The following is a 17,542-nucleotide window of genomic DNA, read 5'->3' on the forward strand; positions in this document are numbered from 1 at the left end:
GTGGTTCTAGTAGGCTAAACAATATTTTCCCACAGATGACCACAGGAATCCTTATGAAGTAATAAGTTGGCAAGGGACACGAGGGGAGAGAATGGAAGGGAGAGAGAAGGAAGACAGAGGGAGATGGGGTGTGGGGAAAGTAGAGGAAGCTAGGAAGAAGTAGAAGTCAGAAAGGCTGATGATTAATTTATGTATCAACCTAACAAGGTCATGGAATACCCATACATTTGGTTAAGCTTTGCTCTGGGTGTATCTCTATGATTGTTTCTGGATGAGATTAACATCTGGTACAGTAGGCTGGAGAAAATACATTTAATCAATTAAGAAGTCAAACAGGGCAAAAAGGTAGTGTAAGAAGGTTGCTCTCCCTGTTTGAGTAGAGTCTTTTTTGGCTTCAAGTGTGGTTTGATACTTTGACTCTTCTGGTTTCTAGATCCTATGGGGCTTTGAACTGGAACTTACAATGTCACTGTCCTTGTTGTTGTCTTCTGGACTTGGCTCTCCTGGATCTCCATCTTGCTAGTTCTAGAGTATTAATGATGCACACTGCGCACAGTGTTCAGTCAAACTTTACAATGTCTTGCTCCTTAGCCTTCCTAGGGTTTCTGCTGTTTGGAAATCCTGACTCTTACCAAGATGTCATGTTGCTAGCTTTGAAGATGAAAAGAATGGTTTATAACCTCCAGGAAAACGATTATTTTTTCTTCATCCCAGTGAAAGCAATTTTAGAGCTCTGACTTCCCAAATTGTAAAATAAATTTACACTTTAAAAAAGATACTATATTGGTAGCAACTTTTTACTATGGCATTAGGAAACACATACACAACTTGATGCTATTCTAGGTAGTGATACATAATAAAAGGTCACATATTTTATGATTCCATTTGTTTCAAATAGGCAAATATAGAGACAGGGATAGAATAGGCAAATATATAGAGGCAGATATTTGGGGGAGTGCTTCCTACTGTTTAGAAAATAAGGGCTTATGGAATAGGATTTCTTTTTGGGGGGATAAATCTTAAAACTAAATATGGGGATGGATATTATGTGGTGGTTTGAAAGAAAATGGCTCTCAAAGGGAGTGGCATATCTGGAGGTAAGGCTCTTTTGGAGTAGGTGTGGCCTTGTTGAAGGAAGTGTGTCACTGTGGGGGTGGGCCTTGAGATTTTCTAATGCTCAAGACACCATCCAGTGTCTGAGTCTAATTTCTGTTGCCTTCTGATCAAGATGTTACCATCACCACGTCTGCCTGCCTGCCACCATACTCCCCACCCCATGATGATAATGGACTGATAATAACTGAACCTCTGAACTGTAAGCTGCCACCTCAATTAAATGTTTTCCTTTATAAGAGTTTCTGTGGTTATGATGTCTCTTCACAGCAAAAAGAATCCCTAAAACAATGCAAAACTGCAATCATAACAAAGATCATTAAATTATATCTTTTCAATGATACATTTATAATTGATGTTAGATAATATTATAAAACATGAATAAAGTATATAAAAAGTATTAAAATCACAATCTAGAGAACATCATATATTCTTCTAGTTATGACTGTATGTACTCTACCTCAGCAGATAGTATGTTATTATATAGTATCCTTACAAAGTACTTTCTTCACACTCAAAAATGTTTACTACAAATGGATAAAACTTAACCTCTCTGATGTGACTTGGAGTTGCACTGCAGAGTGTAGCCATTCTTTAAACACAGAAATGCTCCCATAATTATAGTGTCATAAAGTTAGCCAACATCCTAGTAAGCATTTCAGTGCATTCTTCAACTACCTGTCAGACTAACTCCTAAGTCAACTATGTTTGCCTTCCCCAAAGCCAACCTCACGATAACTCTATGATCCCTGGAGACTCAAGAGAGGAATGAGTGTGCTATTTTTGATACACATCTTTGAAAAATACCACGTGCTTGATATAATTCATGGAAGGATAATTTTGTTTCTAAAACTACATAGTGATTTTAACATCTCATCAATAAACAAAATACCCTCAAGTGAAGTAAATATTACTTAATTGATGGGAAAGGTGATTTCCCTGAAGCATTCTTAAACCTGGAGGACACCCAAAATTTTCTTGAATCATATGTACATTTCAAAAAATTTTCAATGAAGTACTTATTCCAAAGAAATGAAATCATTGAACATTATCAAAACTATATGTGATAGGAGTTTACTTAGAACCAAAGTTAAAAGTAACCTAAAGGTCAAGTATTATTACTCTCTACTGCAAAAGAACAGAAAAACAATGACAACTGTTTAGCGGAATTTCAGATGTGTCATACATACTATTTCTTGCAATTTTATGTACATGCTGCCAGACAACCTGTCTGGGCCCTGGTCAATGCTGTTCTTCCTCTATAATACAGCCATATTTTTGTACTCAAAGGTAAGTTATATCTTTTCTTTTGAAAGACCCGAATGAATCCAGACCCCTCTAGCAGGAAAAATAGAGCCAAAAATCTAGCAGGAAGAGAAGAGCCAAAAATCTAGGTTAGCCGGTTCAGTGACTCTGTTTCAGGGTCTAGCTGAAGATAAAGTTAGATTATAATCTTGAGAAACAGGGAGTTACCCCCCTTGTGATTATCACTGGTATTTTCGGAATTTTTCAATGATCACTGGTATTTTTGCAATTTTCCAATGATGTCCTCCCTACCCCCTTTTGATTACTGGGCTGTGGTTTCTTCCCTTAAATACCTCCTCTCCCAGCTACTCAAGGTTGAACTCTCCACCCCTACATGGGAAATGAGTTTTGGCTACAGTGCACTGGTTCCTGTCCTGTCAATAAACCTCATGTGATTGCAGCAAGGATAGTCTCTTGTGAGTCCCTGGGGGGTCGTGTTATCCCAAGACTTGAGTGAGAGTCTCTTCGCTCCTCTGTTCAAACATGCTATGTGGTTGAGCATGACCTTGATCTCCTGACTCTCCTAAATGATAATAAGATTAAAAAATTGCGTCTCTCACCCCCCAAAGATTAAACAAATGCGCCACCATACCCAAGTTATTCCCGATTCCTCTCAGATTCCATTTACCTATCAGTTTGTCTCTAGCCTGTCTAGATCATTGGCCCCACAGTGCTGGTTAAAAAGGAAAGCAACCAATCACGCCATTTGAGTTTGAGTCCCATGCGTTAGAATGGTGCTCAGGTAGGACAGTGCTAACCTAATGATTGCTCATGCTTGGCTTTCAAGGAAGGAGGACAGAGATAGACCACTGTCTTTGAGGAAGACAAGGGATCAGGGTAGTTAGAGGGAACATTCTGATGGTGATTCAGTCTTAACAGAGGCTTCAGCTACTCTGCAGGGGCTCTTTATTTGAGTGGCTCTACAGAGTCTCAGCAGAGCGGGAATCTAGATCCTGCCCTGAGGAAGTGCAGAGCAGTAAGTAAGTCAGTGACTAGATGCTCAGATGCGCACTTTCCCACGGGGTTTGAGACCATGTGTGGAGTAGCACATCACTCACTAGGCTGCTTATGTACTATGTGCTGGGTACAGAACAAGGATACCTTGTTTAGTTTGAACCTTACGATCCTGTGAGGTATAAAACATTACTCCTGTTGTACTTGTTCTGCTTATGAGGCTACCATGGCTGAGGGGTGTTAAAATTTTCACAAATAATGTGGCTGGCTTTCAATATCTATGCTCATTCTGTTATCTTTAAATTTTATATAGTTTTCCTTTAGTGACTGTTTCCCAAGTATACACAGTTGTTCAAAGGTTTGGGCCCAAAAGACTGTAGGAGTCAGTTGGATGGAGTACATCAAGGAAACTGATGCACGTGTGAACTCGCAGAGACTGCGGCAGCACTCACAGGGCCTGCATAGGTCTAAGACACATGGGGTTCTAGTCCTGAGAGAGGAAGTGGACACACATCTCGTCCTAGCATAGATGCTATCTCTAATTGATAAGTGCTTACAAAAGAACAGTTGGTTTTCTCCAATAGAGCTGCACTGTGTATACAAACCAGACTTAAGCTCAGGCCAAATCCATCAGTAGATGGCCAACACAAAGTGAACTCAATGTTATTTTTTTTCTGTTTTTTTTTTTTTTTAAGATCTGGACAGCTTTCTTTCCCTTCCCTCTTCCTTCCCTTGCTTTTCTTCTCTTTTCCCTTCCTTCCCCTCCCCCTTCCCCTACCTCACCTTACCTTTTACATTACTTTACAAATCATTTGCTTATATTTATGAATCCCCCTTTTTTGCTTTTTTTTTGGTGTATGTATGTGAATGTGTGTGTCTCAACTTCTGTATGTATTTTTGTGCTTTCTTTCTTTGGCTCATTTTTTTTCCTGTTTGTTTTGTCCTTTTTTTTAAAAAAAAAATTATTTTATTACCATTGTTATTTTAGGAACCTATCTGTATTCTAATGAGTGACAAAAAAAGAGTGTGGATTTGGGTGGGTGGGAAAATGGGGAGAAACTGGGAGGAGTTGGGGGAGGGGCAACTGTAATCATAATATATTGTATAAAAAAATCTTTTAAAAATTAAAAGGTTTGGCCCAGTTCTACTTTCGTTTCTGTTGCTATGATAAAATCCCCTAACAAAAGATAACTTAAGTAAGCAAAGGGTTTATTTGGCTTACAATTACAGGTGACAGTCCCTCATTAAGTGGAAGTTAAGGCAGAAACTCAAGCCGCTAGTAACATCACATCACAGTCAAGAGCAGAGAAACATATATCCATGCTGTCTGCTTAGCCGCTCTCACTCTTACACAGGCAGGGAGCCTCTACTTAGGGAATGGCACAGTACAGTGAGGCGGGTCTTCCTATCAATCCCTTACAAGATGTGCCCACAGACCAACTTGACCCAGCTAATTCCTCAACTGAGAGCCTCCTTTCAGATATCTGTGGGTTGTGGAGTTGATACTTAAAACTAACCATCGCAAGTACACTGAGGCAGACAAAACCACACCAACTGCAGTCTCTATTCTATGAAGTTCAAGTTGGATATAATGCAGCAAATGCAAGGCTGCTTGGTTAAGAAGTGATGCTATGAACTGTGGATGACATTTAGTAGTAGAGTGATTTTGTAGGTTTGATCCTCAGCACAGATCAAAAAAGAGAGGGGAGAGGGCCAGAAAGTGCGGAGGGGTAAGATAGTGACACATCAGAAGGTCCTGTTCACGATAAACAAAGACAATAAATCCTAGTTTTGTCTTATTCACTTTTATAATAAAAATAGTTTCTCAGTTGAGCAAAAAAAAATTTTTTATAACACAGTGTAAAAGAAAAAGGGCAAACAATATTAAAGGGTAGGGGCCGAAAAAGGCAGAATAGATCAAGGCCTTTCTAGTGCAAGCTTAAAAGAAAACCAAGAGAAGACATTAAAAAAAGGACAGTTACACAAGACATAATTGGACCCAACAGAGTAACTTTGACAACAGTTGAATGAAGCACCAGTCTAGGATCTTAAACAGAAGAGCATAGGTGATCTGTACCAGATAATAGATTACATGAGGTTTCCTAACAGAAAAAGTAAGTAAAGATTCAATGGTGAATGAACTTTAAGAAAAATAAAACGACTTTTAAGACTGGGAAGATCTTAGAGAATGGAAACTTTTCTAGGGAGTTACTTGAGAATCTACCTAGAAAAATGACATAAACATTTTTTAAAGATTTACAAATATTACTTTATGTATGAGTGTTTTCAGCAACATATGACTATACATCACATGCCTAGTGCCCATGAAGGCCAGAAGAGAGCACTGAATTCTTGGAATCTGAGTTATAGGTAGCTATGAGCCACCATGTGGGTCTTCAGAAACAAATCAAGTCCTCTGTAGAAACAGGAAGTGCTCTCAGCTGCTCAGCCCTTCTTCCCCAGTAAAATAACATAAACTTAAGAAAGGATAAAAGACACAGTTCATAATGCTAACCCAAGAAACTATCAAATCTTGAAATTATGTGTACATAACTATATCAACAAAGTGGGAAAATCAGTCAGTAAGTGAAATGCCATCATTAGGAGTGACTCATGGGTAGAGAACTAAGAGACTGTTAAAATTCTTGATGCGGGTTGTGATTTCAATAGTTCCTTAAAAATAAATTTTTGTTGTATGCTTTAAAAATATGATCACTGCAACAAAGAGAAAATAATGTAGGCTATAGTATTAAAAACAGGCTATTCTTTTTTAATAACATTTGAACAGTTAGAAACACTAACACGGTATGTGACATAGCTAACCACAATTAATTTTGCCAAAAACCAGCAAACATTCCCAGGAAGTATATTAGATGCTTATTGTATAATGTTTGTTGCAGGTTAGGAAGCATGTATATTTCCCATATCCATAGAAAAAATAAAGGAAAATTTTACTTAAAATAGAAACTATGAGCTATACATTTAAATTTAGAAATGTGTTATTTTAAATGATGAAGAAAATCTGTTATTTTTCATAGTAAAAATAAAAAACAAGTGTTAGAAAAGCAGGAACCTGTAGTGTAAACCTCTTTTCCCTTCAAAACAGAGCATCTGGAGTCTAAGGTATCCTTTCTTGCTGAGAGATAGGGTTATCAACATCAAGCTAAATTAATTCATAAAGCAGAGGTTGCAGTTGAAAATACAGATTACAACTGGACGGTTTAACTAGCCAACACTGACACCAGAAGTTACCAGGAATCACGTCTTTGACAAAGTCTCAGTTTCTAGTTGTTACCTTGCCGTCTCCAGTTCCTAGGACTCACAATGGTCACCAACCTTGGGTGTAGGAGCTTTTACTCATGTGTCTGGCTCTCAGGCAATACATCCTATTTGGCTACTTACTTAGTGGAATTGAACAATATTTCCTCATGGATGAGTCTTAGACTTTGCTATCTTTACTACTTCTAGGTTTTCTTTTCCTATAAAAGCCCAAGAAGACCCAGGAAGCTTTGTTCAATTGGCTTGCAATTAATTAGACAGTGAAACTTCCCGAATCCTATTAGCTGTTATAACAAATAGTCACAACAAAGGGATTTTATTGTTTTGGAGACAAAATCTCACATATATAGGTCAGCCTCAAACTCACTGGGTAGACAAGGGTGGCCATTAGCTCCTGATCCTCCTACCTCCACCTTCTGAGTGAGGGATTACAGGTCAGCATCACCATGCCTATTAATGCAATCCTTTTCTTAACAACAATAAAAAGCACAAAAGAAACTGAACCATGGTCTCAAAATAGTTTTTCACAGCAAATCATCTACTCTGATTGCTCCCTATCTGATTTCCAAAAATTACAGGCAAAAGGAAATCTCCACTTGAGCTGGCAATCCTTGGGGACTTAGACACACCACTCAGCACCGATACTCACAGCACTGCCAGTCTTGAGGCCAGGGAAAGTTATAAATAACTCTTAAACAAAAGTAAATCCATGTGGGGTATGATTCAAATACATGCCATGTTTCTTTTCTTATTCTGTATTTCCAAGACTTTTTAATGCAGAATTAGGATGTTTCCCACCTGGTGGTTCAACTGACACTGAGATATGATGAAATTTACCCATCCAATCTCATCTATGCTAAAAGATCAGATAAGAAACTAAACTCTAGGCTCCTAATAGTTACATTTATAAAACTATCTAGACTTCTTAAAATTTGTTTTTAGAGATAGGATTAACTTACATGGTCTCATTGACTTTAAACTCAAGTTCCACCTGCCTCAGCCTTTTTTGGGATAAGATGTGTACCATGCCCGGAGTAGACATAAAAACAAAACAAAACAAAACCAACTCCTATGCTTGCTTTGGAAATTAGGATTTCTTGCTGTAAATTCATTTTGCGTCAGTTGATCTGCTGTGTTTTACCATCACTATAAGCTAAAAGTTAAAGAACGCAGGTCAAGTATTTGAAAGTTTAAAAGAGAAAAATTGACAAAACTTTTAAATTTTTAAAAACTTTTAAAGAAAAATAAAATTATTTGGATGATACTCTAGGGATGACAAATCAGGTTTGAATGAATTTAAGATGTATCATTTTGTGAATACAGCTATGTCCATAATGAAGCAATTTTATGTTCCTTTGTTTTCATGAGATTTATGCTTTTGTTCTTCTCTCCAAAAAGAACAGATCTTGTTACACAGTCCAGGCTGCTCTGGAATCTGTGATCTTGTGGTAACACCTTCCAGGTAGCACAATGTCAGTCACTGTATTGTTAAGTAAGAGTTATACTCATGGCTCTTTTGTCCACACATACAGAGCACACAAAAACACTGACACAATATAATGATTACTTACAGTTTTCTAAAAGTATTTTAGAGGTACTCAGGGTGCTTTCAAGTAAACAATGAAATAACGTTTAGATAAACTGTGGGGAAGCAGCACAGGAAAGATTACTCTCCAAGAATACAACTAGTTGTAAGGTCAATGAAACAAGAGGAGCTTAGAGGTAGTCGCAATCATGGAGACTAGCAACACTGGGCTAATTATGAATTTCAGCTTATCTTCTAGTATCTTTTAAAAGAAAAGAGTTGCCACAGTGTCCAAATCACAGGTTATATAATGAACATAGTTATATACCTCATATATACATAAATCGTATCAGTAATCATGTTGGGAATTCTGGTGCTTTTAGAAAACAAGTAGTCATAAGGTAATATTTACTTAAATAGCATTGATACGTACAGAGTATCATTTATGCCAGAGGTATAATTATTACTCTAATTTTATACTTCATGAGTTTAGGTGATCTGTCCAAGATCACACAGAAAGTGCTAGGCCGAAACTCAAGTCTAGAATCAGTTCTTAATCACCAATCTTCAGTCTCAAAATGTACTGTCATTTGTCTTTAGAAAAAACAAAGCTGAATAAAAAATAACTTTTCATTTTACAGTGAATGTTTATTTTTTTCTCAATAGAAAATGAATCTGTAAAAAGAATGTTTCCTAACTCATGTGATGAGTTCACGGATCACATAAGGAAGCACAAGCTGAGCCCACCAATTGCTTCTTGGAGAGACTGGACCAGCTTAAGTGCTGTCAGTCACAAGCTGCTGCGGTAAAGACATTTTACAAGTGTTTGTCACGAATTTACTCTCCATACCTTCCAGATGTATTCTTTAATATGGCAAGAGCATCTGGATAGCCATCCATATTGTAGTCTCCAACGTGAAGGGTGATTGGAATTGGTATTGAAGTTGGCTTTTCTTCATGCAAAAATGGCACAAAGCCCCAGAGTGTACCCTTGTTGCTAAAATCCTGAAGCACAGGAACCCACTAAGGATAAAGAGAGAGAAAAAAAAGAATAATCATAATCACTTGAGAAAAAGTCATCATTCACAAAGGAATGATCTATTACAAATGTTGAAAACAGCCTCATTTTACTTCTTCATCTTCACACAATGATAGGCTACTACAATTTACTTTGATGTATGTGTAGGACACTGGGGAACTGATCTTCCACAGGTTTTATCATGAGCATTTTTGCTTGAACAGCACACAGAGCCACAGGTCCCTCACAACATGTATTCAACCTCGGGAATGAACAGCTCCGTCCTCACCTGACAAAGCACAGACAAGGAAGGAGCATGGGCTATGGCACTAAAACAGCTGGGAGCAAAGGTTTCAGTAGCTCTTTGTATTTCTACATGATTACGAGAAAAGAACAGGCTGCCTTTAAATTGATCTTCTCCCCTCCTCTTCTGATTGCACAGCTCTTTTCACCCTTCAACAAATTAATATAACACTAAAAACTGAAGACTAGATATCATGGCACTAACATTACAGATGTGCCCATGTTCCCATAAGAGTTCCTATGCTAGTACTGAACCTGGACATGTCCTAAGTGGAGCAGGTACAGCAGACTTCAAAAGGTAGTGGCCAACATGCATACACATGCATTTTTTCCTCTTCAGAAGCACTTGATTAATTTTTATTGCTGTAGATCAAAGTATATTAAAATGGCTTCTTTAAAAAAGAAAGGTCTAGCAAAAAAAAAAAAAGAGTATCTCCAATGTTTTATAAGTTTTCCTAAGAAAGTGTGACTTGTCATGGGGAGAGGGAGGAGGAACTTTATGACAAAGACATTGAATAAATTTATTTAAGGAAAAAGTACTACTTTATATTTTGTGAACTTCAAAAAACAAGCATTTAAATAATTTCACCTGATTTTGAAAAAAAATTGTTTCAAGAAAGCTGGAAATTTCACAAGACTTTAAATTGCTACAAATTTCTGAAACCAGGTACAGTGTGGGGTTGTACACCTTTAATCATAGTGCTCAGAAGGCAGAGGTAAGTGCATCTCTGTGAGTACAAGGTCAACCTGTTCTACATAGTGAGTTTCAGGACAGCCAGAGCCAGAGACCCTGTCTCAACAAACAAACAAACAAACAAAAACAACAAAAAGAAACCCTAAACCACAAACAAGCAAACAAACAACAACAAAATGCAGTAAGAAAACAAACCCATAAAACCCCAAATTTTTGAAACAGTCAAGAAATCTATGAAGGATAAATACACAGTTGATAAAGAGTTTCTGTTAAAATAACTGCTAAATTTTTTCCCACTCAATTCATTATCTATAAAACACTCATCAAAGAACATGATATTTGTCTTTGTATCATTTTCTTTTTTCTTTCTTCACTCCTCTCCCCTCTTTTTCAAATCAGGGTTTCTTTGGGTAGCTCTGGCTATCCTGGACACACTCTGTAGAACAGGCTGGTCTCAAACTCAGATCTGCCTGCCTCTGCTACCTAAGTGCTGGGATGAATGGTGTGTACCACCATACCTGGTTAACTATATAATATTCAAGCATTCTTATTGTATATTTTTATTCCTATAAGCCAATTATGGGAAGTCTCTTGAGCTAGTGTTCTAAATGATTCATGATTATCCAAATACAGTCAAAGATAATAAAATAATTCAATGATTTTTAAAATGCTGAATGTATAAAGATTTTTTTAAATCAAGTTTCTGAATATAAAATGTAGTTGTTTCCTACTCAAAAGGGCTATAGAAGTCAGCATGGTATCCTATTATTTATTAACGCCCCAAGAAAATAAAGCTGGTTAACTCTAAAAGTGTCATGACCTACTATTTCCATATTAATCCTCCACTGTGACTCTCATAATTCTAAACTATTAAGCAATGGGCAACAAGCTAGCACGAGAAATGAAATGGATCTGCACATGGAAACAAACCAGGAGTTGCTCTAGGAGCGGAATCATCTTCCTCGTAAGTTTTTATTATAATGTGCTTTCTGTATTGCTGACATCTAAAATGCTACATTTAATTTAACTACAGGATCCCGAATGGGGTTTCTTCACTAAAAATCAACACAGCAGCATTTCCTACTTCAATGAAAGAATGAAAAGATTTAAAAGTATTTTACTTAGGTAAAATAAAGAATTCTATAATATAATTTTGTATTTTATTCTGTTCTGCTTTTCTCGACATGTTTTCTAACGTTTAAGACTTTTCAAGCACATAACATCATTCATAGCACCCCCAAAGCTGACATACCTGCCCTGTTCCAGATCTCATTAAATATATGGCACTTTTCTGACAGTCTTTATCTTCACAGCCTGGCAGCAAGTGATCCACATGTCCATCTCCATCTGTCAAAAGGAAATTCGGGAGTCTATCAACAGCCCAAAAAACATCTTCATGTGTGATAACTAAAGTTCCTATTTGCTAAATGAGTCCATCTATCCAGACAAAACCAATAACTTGACACATAGCTTTATAATGAAGGTGAATCATTAAAAAATAACACTCCAACCTTAACACTGTATCTTGCTTTATTTCATTTCTCTGAATCTTGTTTTAAATTGCAAACTTCTTTGTGGTTAGATGTTATTATATATAATTATTAAGGTTAATCCTGATTTAAAATCATTTCAAAACTTATTCAGAATTATTATTATTGTTAATGATGATGATGATGATGATGCTTCGGGGATTGAACTCAGGTGTCTACGCATATCAGGTAAGTATTCTACCCCTGAGCTACATTGCCAACTTTAAATAATCAATATTTTAAAAGGCAATTTTTGATTTTATTATATAGTTATCTATATTGAGATTAAGACACACATGTATCCACACAGTAACATTATTATATAGCCTAATTTAAATACGGGGGACATATATGTTATTTTAAGTGGCTTTTAGCCAGCATGAACTTTAACTCATGAGTTACAGAGTTTTCTGTTCATTGGCTTCTCAAAAAAAAAAAACCTATGTATTTTCATCAATAAAGATACACATGAAGGGAATACACTCACTGCTTTGTCCATTTTCCATGCAACTGTTAACTTGCATGTTAACTTCCCATGTTGTCCAAAACACAACTGCTAACTAATTAAAACACTTACAGACATTTTGAAAATAATGTAATTTGATTGCATAGTTCTTCAGTGTGAGCTTTATAGATAACACCAGGTTGTCTGGCACAGTTTCTTTATATCTGCCGGATTTTTGGCTAGAGAGCTGCCAAAAGTCTGCATATACCTTCTGAGACAGATACACCAAACACCCTGAAATCACCTCTTCTGATGCTCCCTCACACATGAAGACCCCCCTGTCTGAAGTTTAGAGAGCTTGAGAGCCTAGAGCTAAATCCTTCTGTGATCGGAGTAGAAATTTAACCTCTAAATTTGGGGCACCTTTTGAGCTTCTTTAACCACTAATTAATTTACAATGATTTACTCATTATTTCACTTGGGCGCAATGTAGTATTTATAGTTGGCTGTAAATCAAAGGACTATCAATACAAAGATAGCCTTCATTGTGTAGAGCTAAATGAAGAGAAGTATAAGATTAAAGCGAGTTTAAAGCACGTCAATAATTAATTTGAAAAGGAAAAAAAGTTAGGTTGCATGGGAAATAGCTAAAAATATACCTGAATTCAAGGGAAATTAAGTAATTTCTTTCTAGGGACTATAATATGCAGTAGAAACTTAAATCATGGAGTGAATTTACACTGATGAGAAAATAATACTTGATAATAAAATCTTTCAAAATGGCAATCTCATCTCAAGACAAAGCAACATTTAGTTAATTTTGTAAGAGAATATGCTTGGTTTTCACCCAGAATCAATAAACAAATAAATATATCAAGAAACTACATATGTGTCAAGTTTTTGAAATGGATAACTTAGGAGAATGGTCATATAGCATAAAAACTTAAGAGTAAGGGCATGAGGTGAAAGCAGCAGAAGGAAACATTATCAAAACTACATGGTTTTAAATCCTTCAGTTCTTATACAGTAGAGGCTCACTGCTAGTTGCCATCACTGAGGATGGTCAGTCACACATCTTAGGAACTCATAGGGAAGAAGAGTACATGATCTGTGAAAACAAAGCTGATGCAGAACTAAGCATCCGTTTCCATCTTTGCCACTCTCATCCAGCACTTGAGCATGCTGCTTAACCTCTCAATCTCAACTGTACAGTGGAATAAATAATTCTCACCTTAGAGACGTTTGGAACAATCACTCAAATTACATATACTGCACCCCCTCACATCCCTAGAGATGGGGTTGCTTTGTTTTTCTCTCATGTAGGTTGGTTTATAGCATTCACAACTATGCCTGGCTTATAAAAAATTCTTATAAAATAGTTCTTGATATAAAAGTATTATTAATATAAAAGAGAAGTAAATAGATATATCCTAATTCTAGATTCTTTCCACGCTAATGATATAAAAAAAACCTTGAAAAATTCCTCTTAATTAAGTTGTGACTGTTAGTACTATGGGGTAATGGGATGACAGGCCATGGTAGATTAAATACACATAAGGTAATGTCTATTTATCTCTATGCGTGCCACTGTGGAAGGAAATAGGAATATGGAAGGTCTTTGTGAAAGCTGCTAATGGAATAGAATGATCTGGACAAAAGGAAAGTGGCAAAGGGCATTTTACCTGTCTACCTTCCCCGTCACCATTATTTTAACTTACCTAGCTATCTAATCCTCCATTCAACTCTTCAGTGGTGAAAGCTTAGCAGAGGAATCGAGTACCCATCAACATCTAAGAAACAGTACTGATTTTCCTAATTATTGGATGAGGCATTTATACAGAATGGAAACTGCAGAGTTGTAGCATGAAGAAAAAGGGTAATCACAAACAGCGAGACTTGTTTGAAAACAGCACAGGACATTTAGTCCCTTCATATCATTCAGAGGCTTCTATATTGCTCTGACTGACAGCAGGGAATTTCTCTCAGGTATAATTTGCCAGAGAGAAATATATTTTACCATCTTATTAGATGTATGAATCTATTAGGTCTAAGAATAGACAAAGTGTCTTCAATAGTCACTATTACAGTGTTGTAGAAATTAAAGAAAGAAGAGATTGTGAAGTTCACAGGGCACTGGAAATAGGTTGTTATACTAATCAGAGCAGAATTATAGTGATACATGTTCAGTTAAGTGGTGTTATATTACAAAACATTGACCATATCCATTAAATTATGAAATACATGCAACAGTGTAAAAGACAACATTATTCTACAGAAATTTTACATTCAAAGGGATAATTTTGCATTCACACTAATAGGCATCGCTAAAAACTGTGAACAGTGCAGTAGTTTGAGACTGTGTAATTAAGTATGAGGTATGGTTTTATAAAAACTCATTCGTAAGTCAAGAATTTATCATATAAAAACCTACACATAGGCTTCAGGGTCACTGTGTTCCAATTTTTCCTTAAACATATCCAACTCAGCTTTAAATGCTGAATATATATAAAAAGTCAAGAATCGAAAATAGCAATTTTATAATTCTTTTTTTTAATCTATAAATTGTTTGGCCTATTAGATCATGATTATTGTTAACTAGTTTGTACAACTTAAATCAACCCATAATTCTTTTTTTTAAAAAAAATTATTTATTTATTAAAAATTTCCAAATCCTCCCCACATCCCTTTTCCCTTCCCCTTCCCCCTCCCTCTCCAGTGCTAAGAGCAGTCAGGGTTCCCTGACCCGTGGGAAGTCCAAGGTCCTTCCCACTCCATCCAGGTCTATGAAGGTGAGCATTCAAACAAACAAGGCTCCCACAAAGCCAGTCCAGGCAGTAGAATCAAAACTCAGTGCCATTGTCTTTGGCTTCTCAGTCAGCCTTCATTAACAGCCACATTCAGAGAGTCCAGTTTGATCACATGCTCCAAAGAAAATCATATAGTTATCCTCCTGGATATTGGAAGTAGACAAGATTGCCAGGCAAAACTTGGGTGCACGGGGTGGGTGGTGTGGGTGTAAGGGGAGATGGGTAGAGAGACGGGAGAAGGGGAGGATTGGGGAGAGCTTGGGGGAATGGGATGGGTGGGATGGAGAAAGGGGTGGATATGGAAGCAGGAAAGTAGATATCTTAATTAAGAAAGCCATTTTAGGGTTCGCAAGAGACTTGACTCTAGAGGGGTTCCCAGGTCCAAGGAAATGTCCCTATCTTGTTCCTTGGGCAGCAGAGGAGAGGGTGCCTGAACTGGCTTTGTCCCATAGTCACATTGATGAATATCTTGCATATCATCATAGAACCTTCATCTGGCGATGGATGGGAGCTCACCAAGGCCAGCTGGATTGGAACTGATGCAATTTTATAATTCGTATATAAACTTCTCTTGGTGTCCTTCCCTTTTGCTATGACTAAACACCTCAATAAAAGCAACTGGAGAAAGAAAGGGTTCACTGCAGCTCACCGTATGTCAGAGTATATTTTGGAGATCAGACCTTTGTCTGATGAGGGGTTGGTGAAGATCTTCTCCCAGTCAGAAGGTAGCCTTTTTGTGTTAATGACAGTGTCCTTTGCTTTACAGAAGCTTCTCAGTTTCAGGAAGTCCCATTTATTCATTGATTCTCTTATTGTCTGTGCTACTAGGGTTCTACCTAGGAAGTGGTCTCCTGTTACCATGTTTTGTAGACTACTTCCCACTTTCTCTTCTATCTGGTTCAAAGTGGTCAGATTAATGTTGATGTCTTTAATCCATTTGGACTTGATTTTTGTGCATGGTGATAGATATGGCTCACTTTCATTCTTCTACAGGTTGACATTCAGTTATGCCAGCACCATTTGTTAAAGATGTTTTCTTTCTTCCATTGTATACTTTTAGCTCCCTTGTCGAAAATCAGGTGTTCATAGGTTTGTGGGTTAATATCCGGGTCTTTTATTCCATTCCATAGGTCGACTTCTCTGTTTTTATGCCAATACCAAGCTGTTTTCAATACTGTAGCTCTGTAATAGAGTTTGAAGTCAGGAATGGTAATGTCTCCAGAAGTTCCTTTATTGTATAAGATTGTTTTGGCTATTCTGGGTTTTTTTGTTTTTCCATATAAAGTTGATTATTGTTCTCTCAAGGTCTGTGAAGAATTTTGATGGGGATTGCATTGAATCTATAGATTGCTTTTGGTAGAATTGCCATTTTTTACTATGCTGATCCTCCAATCCAAGAGAAAGGGAGATCCTTCCATTTTCTGGTATCCTCTTCAATTTCTTTCTTCAAAGCCTTAAAGTTCTTGCAAATAGATCTTTCACTTCCTTGGTTAGTTACCCCAAGATATTTTACGCTATTTGTGGCTATCGTGAAAGGTGATGCTTCTCTGATTTCCCTCCCTGCTTCTTTATCCTTTGTGTATAGGAGGGCAACTGATTTTTTGGAGTTGATCTTGTATTCTGCCACAGTACTAAAGGTGTTTATCAGCTGTAGGAGTTCTTTGGTAGAGTTTTTGGGGTCGCTTATGTACGCTACCATATCATCTGCAAATATCGAAAGTTTAAGTTCTTCCTTTCCAATTCGAATCCCCTTGATCCCCTTATGTTGTCTTATTGCTATTGCTAGAACTTCAAGCACTATATTGAAGAGGTATGGGGAGAGTAGACAGCCTTGTCGTGTTCCTGATTTTAGTGGAATGGCTTTGAGTTTCTCTCCATTTAATTTGATGTTAGCTGTCGGCTTGCTGTATATAGCTTTTATTATTTTTAGGTATGAACCTTGTATCCCTAATCTCTCCAACACCTTTATCATAAAGGGGTGTTGAATTTTGTCAAATGCTTTTTTAGCATCTAATGAAATGATCATATTTTTTTTCCTTCAGTTTATTTATATGATGCATTACGCCAATAGATTTTCATATGTTGAACCAGCCCTGCCTATCTGGGATGAAGCCTACTTGATCATAATGGATAATGTTTTGGATGTGTTCTTGGATTCGGTTTGCCAGTATTTTATTGAGAATTTTTGTATCGATGTTCATGAGTGAGATTGGCCTGTAATTCTCTTTCTTGGTTAAGTCTTTGTGTGGTTTTGGTATCAGGGTGACTGTAGCTTCAGAAAAGGAGTTAGGCAATGACTCTACTGTTTCTATTTTGTGAAACACACTAAGAAGTATAGGTATTAACTCTTCTTGGAAGTTCTGGTAGAATTCTGCATTGAATCCATCTGGTCCAGGGCTTTTTTGGTAGGGAGGTTTCTGATGACAGCTTCTATTTCCTCGCAACTTATTAGTCTATTTAAACTGCTCACCTGGTCTTGACTAAATTTTGGTATATGGTATTTATCTAAAAAAATGTCCATTTCTTTCATATTTTCCAATTTTGTGGCATATAGGCTTTTGTAGTAAGAT

General features: G+C 36.9%; 1 protein-coding gene across 1 annotated transcript in view; it reads right to left on the reverse strand.

The window, feature by feature from the left end:
• Itfg1 (integrin alpha FG-GAP repeat containing 1) overlaps positions 1-17,542 on the reverse strand; it is a 129,677-nt gene that overhangs the window by 42,313 nt on the left and 69,822 nt on the right. Inside the window, exons 9-10 of the mRNA XM_048434646.3 lie at positions 11,444-11,538; positions 9,027-9,199 (exon numbers count right to left, since the gene is read on the reverse strand). Of these exons, the coding sequence (XP_048290603.3) occupies positions 9,027-9,199; positions 11,444-11,538 (268 nt within the window). The remainder of the gene's footprint in view (positions 1-9,026; positions 9,200-11,443; positions 11,539-17,542) is intronic.

Source organism: Myodes glareolus, chromosome 22 (assembly GCF_982192425.1).
Source record: "Myodes glareolus chromosome 22, mMyoGla1.1, whole genome shotgun sequence".
In the NCBI taxonomy this organism is placed as follows: domain Eukaryota; kingdom Metazoa; phylum Chordata; class Mammalia; order Rodentia; family Cricetidae; genus Myodes; species Myodes glareolus.